Source organism: Antedon mediterranea, chromosome 6, assembly GCF_964355755.1.
Source record: "Antedon mediterranea chromosome 6, ecAntMedi1.1, whole genome shotgun sequence".
Classification (NCBI taxonomy): domain Eukaryota; kingdom Metazoa; phylum Echinodermata; class Crinoidea; order Comatulida; family Antedonidae; genus Antedon; species Antedon mediterranea.
This window is the reverse complement of record NC_092675.1, coordinates 20976042-20986354: the sequence shown is the minus strand read 5'-3', so window position 1 is coordinate 20986354 and position 10313 is coordinate 20976042. Positions and strand designations below refer to the sequence as shown.

General features: G+C 33.5%; 1 protein-coding gene across 1 annotated transcript; it reads left to right on the top strand.

The window, feature by feature from the left end:
* The first annotated feature begins 1614 nt into the window (after nt 1-1614).
* Nucleotides 1615-9973, top strand: LOC140052171 (uncharacterized). The gene is made up of 11 exons (XM_072097606.1): nt 1615-1729; nt 4030-4598; nt 6118-6237; nt 6471-6630; nt 6837-6946; nt 7210-7332; nt 7700-7940; nt 8073-8197; nt 8704-8772; nt 9026-9100; nt 9489-9973. The coding sequence occupies exons 1-11, from the start codon at nt 1681-1683 to the stop codon at nt 9600-9602; spliced, it is 1755 nt and encodes a 584-aa protein (XP_071953707.1). The 5' UTR covers nt 1615-1680; the 3' UTR covers nt 9603-9973.
* The last annotated feature ends 340 nt before the right edge of the window (nt 9974-10313 follow it).

The window sequence follows — 10313 nt, the reverse complement described above, 5'->3', positions numbered from 1 at the left end:
AAACAATAATTTCATTTAATTAATTAATAAATGAAATTCGTTTTGGGTTATACTGTTGAGTGGGTAATACAGCACATGAGTTAACCCTTCATAACCTTGGTGGAATGATATCTTTAGCACCGATTACTGTGTAGCACTCCAGATGGTATTATATTCAGATTCGTCAAGTTTTTTAAATGGTAGGTGAAAGGTACATCCGGGATACGAAAAACAAACAAGACAAACCAAGACGTACAAAAGTCGTATAATTGAAATGTAGGCATCCATGGTATATTCTATTTAGGCCTAAAAGTACAGCAATAAACATAGCTACCTATAATTAATTTCTGCCTTGATTGCACTTTCGCTGATCATGAACTAAAACTAAATGAAGAACTAGAAAAAAATTATATTTATCCTAAAAATAGGCCTATAACTTATTTTTTCCGCTGGGATGGACTACCGGTAGGTACCGGTATATAGTATCTAGGCAATAGTTAAACAGGTGGGTAACCCAGTCCAATTGTTTCACACATTATCCTATATAATAATATACTATGTTTAGCAATGCGCCTGTAGCTTTTTCACCCACCCCACCATAACAACCAATAACCTAACCTTAGTAAGCCGACGGTTGCTTTTAGAGCAGGACGTGTGACCACTCGGTTTTTGAAATGGTTAAACTATAATCATCATCCGTGATTAAACCATGGGAAGTTTAGTCAAATGTTTCTGAGGGGCTTCTGACCACAATCTAAGTTCAATAACATTTTGTGTGACTAATAATAAAATAATAATTTCTATATAATTAACATCTGTGACATTATAAATCATTGGTCAGTCTAAAAGTATTTATTTCTTCTTATATTATATGTCCAATTATAGGCATAATTGAAAATGGACGATGAAATAAGATTTAGTTACAAAACAGACACTTTCTATATAGATTAAATAATAATATTGTGAATAACTTTGAAAATAATATTTCAACTTTCAATATATCCTGTTAAAACATGGAGGTATACCTTCGTGGTTAAAACAACAACATCTTCCGTAACTGCAAAACACGTAAAACGAAGTTTGTTCCACCACAGCTGGCTTTTTATGTGACTTCATTTTGCTACTAAAGTACTGTATATGAAAATAATTACCGTGACCTGTAATTTTCAAAACCAATTTCAGCCTAAATGAAACTGGTCTACTACTTTCTAGTACTGTAGTTCTAATATTAAAAATACATGTATATAATTATCCCCTCTCTTGCCGATTTCAAATTGTTTTTAATAAGTTATTATGTTTGTTATAAAGTTTGTTTGTAAAAAGTGTTCACAGTTGGCGATGTCGTACTTTAAAAACTGTCATGATATCACCTTGGTACCTTTCAATCACGGTTGAATAAACGTCTGTTTTCCATTAATGTTTACTCTGGAAGATTACTTATTAATCAAAAGTTTCAAATAGCAATTAATTCTTGTCTTCACGGCTGAATCAATTTTCCATCATAAAAGCTGTTTATCCAAACAAAACCCAGAATGGTTGCCGATAGCGAATTTCCGCCCAGAAAGTGTTCTGATTGGTCGATTGTTCGCTTTGTATGCAAAACAAAGGGAAGGAAGCGTGTAACTTTTGCCATATCTTGGTGAAGGCCGCTGTGATTTCTTCATTCGTCGCTGAGAGATCGTCTTCGAAACACCAAACAAGATGAAGTCACTTATTCTTATTTGTGTAGCTTTGGCTGTGCTATCTCAAGGTATGTTCCTTTGTTTTTAACAGATGGGTTATTATTATCTAACTAAATGAACATTATTTTTGGCAGGTATTATGTTTTAGATGCTTACAATTACATAATTGTAAGCCCTGCCTTCTATCTACAATTTTTCAATAAGTTAGTGTTGTAGATCTAAATATAAAAAGTAAGAGATATGTAACTCCATTTATTAAATTTTCTTTTAATACTTTATTTTTTTGGTTTTAATTAAACTATTTTTAACGGGGAACGTTTGCTTTAGAACAAGTAAAAGGCTAGTAGAAACCTTCATTATAAAATGTTTAGAACTTTTAGTTGAAAATATTTTTACACAGCAACAAAGTTGAAAATGCAGGTGCTCTATTCAACAAAACTTTTATGTAAAAAATGTTTAAACATAAATAAAATGCTTTTAGAGTTACAGACGTATGTTGAACAAAAAATAATATACATAAGGAAGCACAAGCTTGAATATGCCATTTTAACGTGCTTGTTTCGACACTGGCGAAGTATACTTTGTAGAATAACTTTGTGACCCATTTTATTGAAGTATAGACAAATATAAAGCTCTGTCTACACTATCAAACTTTATGTGACAAAAACAATGTGATGTGCCCATATATGGACACGATGATGTCATATCACTACCATATATTAGGCATATCATTATCATATTTGGTCACATCACACTTTTTTGTCAAAATAGTTTGATAGTGTAGACAGAGCTTTAGACATATGTTGATGATTTAAGATAAACAAATTGATTTGAATTTGTTTTATTATTACCGTAATAATAGCCAGCAAAAAAACTCAACATCTGCTGTCTACAATGTGTTTCTATGTGAATCGTATAATTACATTTACGTCATTAACTTGTTATACTTACGGATACCAAGTAAGTCCTATGGCGAATAGAGTCTTAAATGTCATTTAAACGTCATATTATATAATAAGACGTGATGTCACAGAGGTCACCTTGCATCCCGCAAACGCAAAACGATCCATCGGATGTTATTTAAATCTCACCCGTCCACCCAGTGGGGTATATGAAAGTGTGTATAATATAATTCCAAATTTAAATCTTCTCTCACGCGATCACCCCATGCAAACGACGTGACGAATAAACGCTCTCTAAAAGAACTTTCTTTAAACATGTTTAAAAGCTTTTTTAGGTGGTTTAGAAAACATACAGTTTCCAACGTCAACAAATAAAGTGACACCGTATTTTAAACAGATATGCTATATTATTCATAGGTGTGAACACATACCTATTTAATCGATGACTAAAAAAGTACTGATGCCAATTTGACTTTTACCAGGAGTAAAATCTCATGTGTAGTGTATCTTTACTCCTTATTTAATTTTTCTGACAATATTGAAGTTTATAACTTGCGTAACATCCGAAATATAATAATTCCAATTTGTAAGACCACATCATATCGTTTATCTTTTGTCCCATCTATTATAACACATTGGAATGAGTTAAATAATGAAATAAAAAATTCCTCATTTCTTGTTGAGTTTAAAAAATTGCTACTGAAATCCAATTTGTTTGAAACAAAAAAACGTTCTTATTATGATACAGGTGATAAGAAGATTAACCAAATTCACACTAGAATCCGACTTGGTTTCAGCTGTCTCAATTCGCATTTATTCTTACATGGACTTCGGGACAATCCAAATTGTACTTGTGGCTTTAATGTTGAGAATCCGCTTCATTTCTTATGTTACTGCCCTAATTATAATACACAAAGAGATATTCTACTTGTAAGCGCTAACTCAATTATTGAGGATATCTTAGCCAAGGATTTTTCTTTAACATTTAATTTTACATTTTTAATTTAAGTGAAATTTTTATTTTTGGTTCCGATCTTCTTTCGAATTGTGAAAATGCTTTATTATTTTATTATGTACAACAATTTCTTGTTAATTCTGGAAGATTTAATTGATGTTTCTGTTAGTTGTTTTAAAATGTTGTATTTGTTAATCTGAGGCGCCTTGAAGCTAAGATGGTTCCATCTTGTAAGGCGCCTCTGTGTAATATACTGAATAAAAAAAAAAAAAAAAAAAAAAAAAAAAATCTTATGAAAAAGAAAATAAAATGCATTCACCAAGTTAAATATTTGTTAACCAAATAATGTAGAATGTTTCATTTTCCAAAGTATTCTAAATAAATGGTCGTTTGGCAAAATAAATTCTTTCTCTAGTGCGTGTGGGCGACTTGTCTTCCACTACAAGTAACTGTATGAAACAGCAGTCTTTGACAGAGGTCTGGTTTAACAACATATTTTTTTATTTCATAGTGGATGCACGTAAACCATATAAACCATATCACAAAAGACCGCAAATGAAAGAGCGACCACAAATGGGAGAACTACCTCAATACGGAAAACGCCAGCAAATCAAACAACGACCACAGATGGGAGAAAGACCGCAGGTAGAACTACCAGAAATCGAACGGCCACAGATGGGAGGACGGCCACAAATGGGAGGACGGCCACAGATGGGAGGACGACCGCAGATGGGAGGACGACCGCAGATGGGAGGACGGCCACAGATGGGAGGACGACCACAGATGGGAGAACGGCCACAGATGGGAGGACGACCACAGACGGGAGGACGGCCAGAGATGGGAGAACTACCAGAAATCGAACGACCACAAATGAGAAAACGACCAGACTTCAGCAAACTACCAAAGATGGGAGAACTACCAGGTATCGGAGATCGACCAGTATTCGGAGAAAGTCCTCGACAACGACCAAACATGTTTAAACCAAATATTCGTAATCACGTAAATGGTGTTCTTTGTGATACGTGCACTGAAATGGTCACAGAAGTCGAAGAAATACTGAAGAGTCTGGACGTAGATGAGGTGAGACTCGATACACTGTTTTATTTGTATTTTAATAAACCTACAGTAAGCTTGGTTACACTTGGACGGAACGCAATGACGCGCTACAAGTAATTTGACCAATCACGAAAAGGTGGATCATCCGAACTTCAATTGTGATTGGTTAACTCCCTTGTTTTGTCCTACTAGAGATTAGAGACTAGCGGCTGTTGGAATAATCCATCGATTATGATTGGTCAAATCACTTACGTTGCATTATCCTTGCGTTGCGTCTCTATGGGAACAAATTGCATTAAGAAAACATTAAACAAAGATATGTTTATTCTAGAAAACAGTTTACGGCAGTGGAGGTAACAATCACTGATATCTTCCTTTGTTGAAAAAAGTTAACATCCGTTAAAATCTTCAACCAAATATAATCACGTACCAGTATATTTCCTTCCCATTCAAAATGTATTGCGTAGAATTTCCTGTATACTTCCTAGTCAAATAACAATAGCACATCTATTGTCAATCAATTCAAATAGATTGACAGAAAGGAATTGTATAGGCAGTAATAATAATTTATTTGGAATTCAGTGGCATCCATAACAATATCAAAATTGTAATACAAACAAAACAGCAAAATTTACATTATAAAAAAATTGAAAGAAAAGAGAAAATAAAAAAAAATACAAAATCCAGAACAATATCAATGATGAAGTAAAACAAAAATCAAATCTCTTGAATAAAAAAAAATAATATTAAAACTTGCTACACAAACGTAGGATTCAATTATACCAGATATAGTTTACATGCATTTAACTAGTGATTTATAAAAAATGCCAGTAATGAATTTTAAAGTCACATAAGCCAAATAGGAATATGGGTCTACTTCAGTATTTTCATGGCTTCCGTAGACCAGTAGTTTAAGATTTCCGTGTGACTCTGTTAAAAGCCCCGACTTTTGGTTCACATTGTTGTCATTGTTGAAAATGATTGTTAGACCCATTTAATTTATGAAATTGTTTTTTGTACGACTACTAGTACTGTTTTAAGGTTTGCGGTACACCATATACACCAACAACAAATAACAGATGTAGTGTCTGCTTTTATTATTGTTGTTGTTTTGGCTTTAGGCCCTACATTAGTGTTACCTTGAAAATCACCGCTGGCTCTAGCTTAAATCTTTATAGCTGAGCCGGTGTTTACAACTCCCTGGCTGAGCGATGTAACATGTGGTAATTTGAACCATACAGAAAGTAATGCAAAGTTTAATTATAATTGCCTTGAGCAAAATGCTGATATATCTGTTAAATCTATATAAACTCTGATTTTACTCGCTTTACCAATACACGCATTGTGATTGTGAGTCACTACAATGTTTTTAAGTAGTTAAAAGTATTGATATTGAACGTTTATTATTGTTGGGTATGGGTATGGTCCATCTTTAGGCTTACACTTTATCTCGATAGTATTTGTACTATATTTTAAAATGTATCGGTTAAAATGTCTCGGTTTTGCTTTTAACGTTTTATTCATATTTGTTCTGTAATTTCAGATTGTATCAATGTTGACTGGCATATGTGGTGACCTTCAATTACCTGGAAATTTCTCTGCAGAGTGCAAAGAGTTGGTAAAAGATTATGCCCCAGAAATCATTAAATTGATCGAGTCACTCGTAAGAAATATTTATTATCATATCTATTATCATACCAATAAAGACTGCAGAGAGTAGCAATCTTTTAACTTTTTCAAACTTTAGAGTATAGCACATATTGGTCATTGCGCATGCAAAATTCTAAAGCGAAATCATTTGACCTAAAAGTCGTTGTATTCGACTGTCTCCTTCATAATGGAGGAAAACATGTGCTTATTGAGGTATAATTGATCCATGTACTTTTCTTATCTCAGGATGCTCAAACGTTTTGCACTGAATTGACGCTCTGTACCGAGGAAGACGTAGAGGTTCCAGCCCCACTTGGAGTCAACTCCAAAAAGTACCGTAAAACACAAAAAGCAATGAAATCACTCGACCAACTGTTTGTATCTGTCAAAGAACAAATCCAAAAAAGTAAGACAATGATCAAGTCGTCATGAAATGAATGGTGATAATACTGTTCACATGACGAAGTTGTATAGTTTTTTTTCATAAGAAAACATTTTGATTTGATCCAAGGATCTTAAACCACCAAGCCACAAATCCACTGTTAAATAAGCAAAAAGTAATATTCGTCATTTGTCAGTTTTTAACTTTCTTTTTTTTTATTTGTTTTCTAGATATGATCAGAAACATGATGGACAAGATGTTTAACGATGACATTGTATGCGATGGATGTAAGCAGACAGTACAGTTCATTTACGACTTGTTAACAAACAATCAGACACTGGTGAGTGATGTGATGATTGTTACGTCATGTTAATGCATTTTCTCTAGTGCGGACATTGGGACGGGTTTCCTCACTCGAATACTCAACACAATTTTGCGCGGATTGTATGTCCAGATGAGGGACGCAATATGCGTAGATTGATGATGATGCTCATTCACACTAGGCCTAGGGTGATCTAAAATAAAACTATAGGTAGTTAGACATACGTCTGTAGTTAAAATATTATATCATCGCATTTCTAATACTTTGTGTTTTATCAACAGAGCGATATTGTGTCAGAATTAGAAACGGTTTGCGCTTATCTGCCAGAAGACATGCAACAGCCATGTGACGACTACATCAAACTAATTCCAGAGGTTATGATTACCATTGCAAATACATATTTCGTAAGTTTTTCTAAATTTGTGTAGATTTTTAAATTGTTATTGTTACGTTAGCTTTGACGTTATTTTAGCCGAATAATAATGATCCTGTGTGTGTGTTGCCTTGCGTATGTTTTAATAAGTTAATCATACGCCACGTATAACTAAACATGTTATTTGCATATAAAAGAAAATTGCTTATGCATATTGTTTTTTCATCCAATAATTTAATTTATACGCAGTGTCAATGGGCTGATTTTAAACAATTTTTGTGTGTGTGTGTTGTTTTCTTGTAGGCCTATATAACTATATTCAGTACAAAACCTTTCCGTTAAAATAAACATATTTATCTATTAAATAATACATTAAAACGTCTCTTTCTACATATTAGAAGCCAGATGAAGATTGTGAAGCTATTGGTTTGTGTCCAGGTGAATTCGAGATTCCTTTACCGGAAACTCCCGACATCGAAGTTCTTCTTCCCGAAATACCTGAGTTACCAGAGGTTCCAGAGTTACCTGACATACCGGCCGCATTTGATATCTTTACCGGTATCACCGACTTACAGGACTTTGACACAGACAAGATCACTGAGTACCGTACTAGGCTCGGAAGATCAACCCCAAGAAAACGTAAGAAACATTTTACAATTTTTATAAAGAACATAAAGATTAGATTCCCTGTTTCCCTGTATATTTATTTAGTATGTGATTTTATTACCCTTTAAAATCTAAATCACAGTATAAAAATGTTGTTCTTTACAGTTAGAAACAAAACAAAGAAACAAGCACGAAAGCAAAAATACAGCGAGGGCAAGAATTTACCAAGTGTTGCACAAGTTGCAGGAAAAGTTATACCTAAAATGACGGAAAAACTCACCACATCGAATGTAAGTAAAGTTTTACTATAGGCTATCATGTTTGATTTTGTTACTACGAGATTTTTATTGGTCCAATTTGAAGTATTTCCCCTTATGAGTGCACCAAAGGACTCGTTATACCATGAACTAGACTTGCCCCAAGTCTGTATTCATTGTCTTTTTTTTAATTTATTTGATTTTATTTCGATTTTTGTCTGAAAAATCAAGTAGTATACGTATGAAACGCCATATGTGCCAAAATATTTATTATTTTACTAATATTAAGACAAAACTTCGTCTGGAACCATGGACCTATAAATTAAATTTATAGGTCCATGGTTATACTTTATAAGCACAGATTTTGACTCTGTGATTTTTCGAATACAATACGGTATTTAGACAAGCGATTTTCCGCGTATACTTACGGTTTCATGTCTAACTTCAAGAAACCGCGTCTGTGTTACAAGTGATGTATTGTGTTCAATGAAAATTTACAGTTAGGCATACAGTTAATTGATATATTTGTATCTTAATAGGAAACATGGAAGTGTACACTGTGTACTGTAGTCGTCAAGAATGTTGCTGCCTTTGTTGCTAAACATCAGGTATTTATATGTTGATTTATTATGTAAAATACAGTATTGAAAATAAATGTAAAAAATAATAGATTTGAAATATTAAAATTAAAATTTTAATTAAAAAATTATAAGTAAGATTACTAGTTACAGTCCAATACTATAATTGTAATTCAAATATTATTTTCTGGAACATCGATGGTAATTATCTATTTAGCAATATTTCTTTTTCAACTATATAGTATCCATTAATCAACATTTGTTTGTTTTTTTATATTTAAAGGACCGAATTGCTGAAACTATAATTAATGGAACCACTACCTTCTGTGCACGTCTACCAGAACCATATTCACAAAAAGTAAGTTATTTTGATCTTTAGCGGTATGGTGGAATGATAAGAAGGAAGAAATTATTAGCATAAGAGATCTGTATGTTGACAGATAATGCGTGTCTTTTGGGACGATAAGTTGCTCTTATTTGCCGGTACTTCGAAAAAGCAGTTGGTCCCGTGTAGGCCTACACATTGCACAGTCTATTTAACTTATTTGGTGGGCTCATTATCCTCCTAGACTAGCCCCTATTAAAGAAAAGTATTGTATTGAAGATATATTTAATCTAGTATTAAATCAACAAATTAAAAATATCTGAAAAATAACCACCAACAGCTGGTATCGATTCTTTGATATCACTGTGGTGTAACGTTTTCTTTATATATTTCTTATTTTTTATTTATTGTATATTCACAGTGCACCGAAGAAGTGTCGCCATTCATGAACAAGATAATGATTGAGTTAGGTCTGAAGATGTACCTGACACCCGAAGAGATCTGCCCAATTGTCGTGGATGGTTGCAATCCATGAAAATGAACTCCTGTTGTTCAGAACTGCCATATCAATTCCACATGGAAATTTATAGTTATCACAATAATAAAAGCATTATGTAAATAGTACTTGAAATACTATGCAATTCTATATGCCACTGTAACTGACGCTTTGCGTTACTGCATACTTTTTAATGTACAGTACGTGTCTTCCTTTATCTTATCTTATTGTGTTACGTAGAGTAAGCCTTGTAACGCAAAACGCGTTTTAGAAATCGTTCGTAGTGATAAATACAATACTTTGTGTTTTTTACTGTTTGACTCATTCATCGTAGTTACGAACATGAAAGTGGGATTGTTTTAAGATGTTTTTTGATATTAAAAGTGTAAAATAAATGTGAAGGTTTGAAAGTTTTGTTTGTTGTTTGTTTGTTACCTTGATACAACAGAAGTCGTTTGTTGCTGCACGTATGATAAAGCTTGGCTCCCAGGAGGTAATACAGGACGTAGACGCAACGCAAGCGAGTTGACAAATGATGAGTGACAGTTCGAATAATCCAGCGTTGTGAATGGTCAAATCACTGCAGCGTTGCGGTAACGTCATTGCGTTGCGTCCTAGTGGGAAACACGCTTTTAATACGATACGCCACCTTTGTGCTGCCAATCAATGTACCGATACAGTAATAATAAAACCTTTATATGTTATCATTGTATCATAACTATCTCCCATCAAATAAATACATAGGCCTAC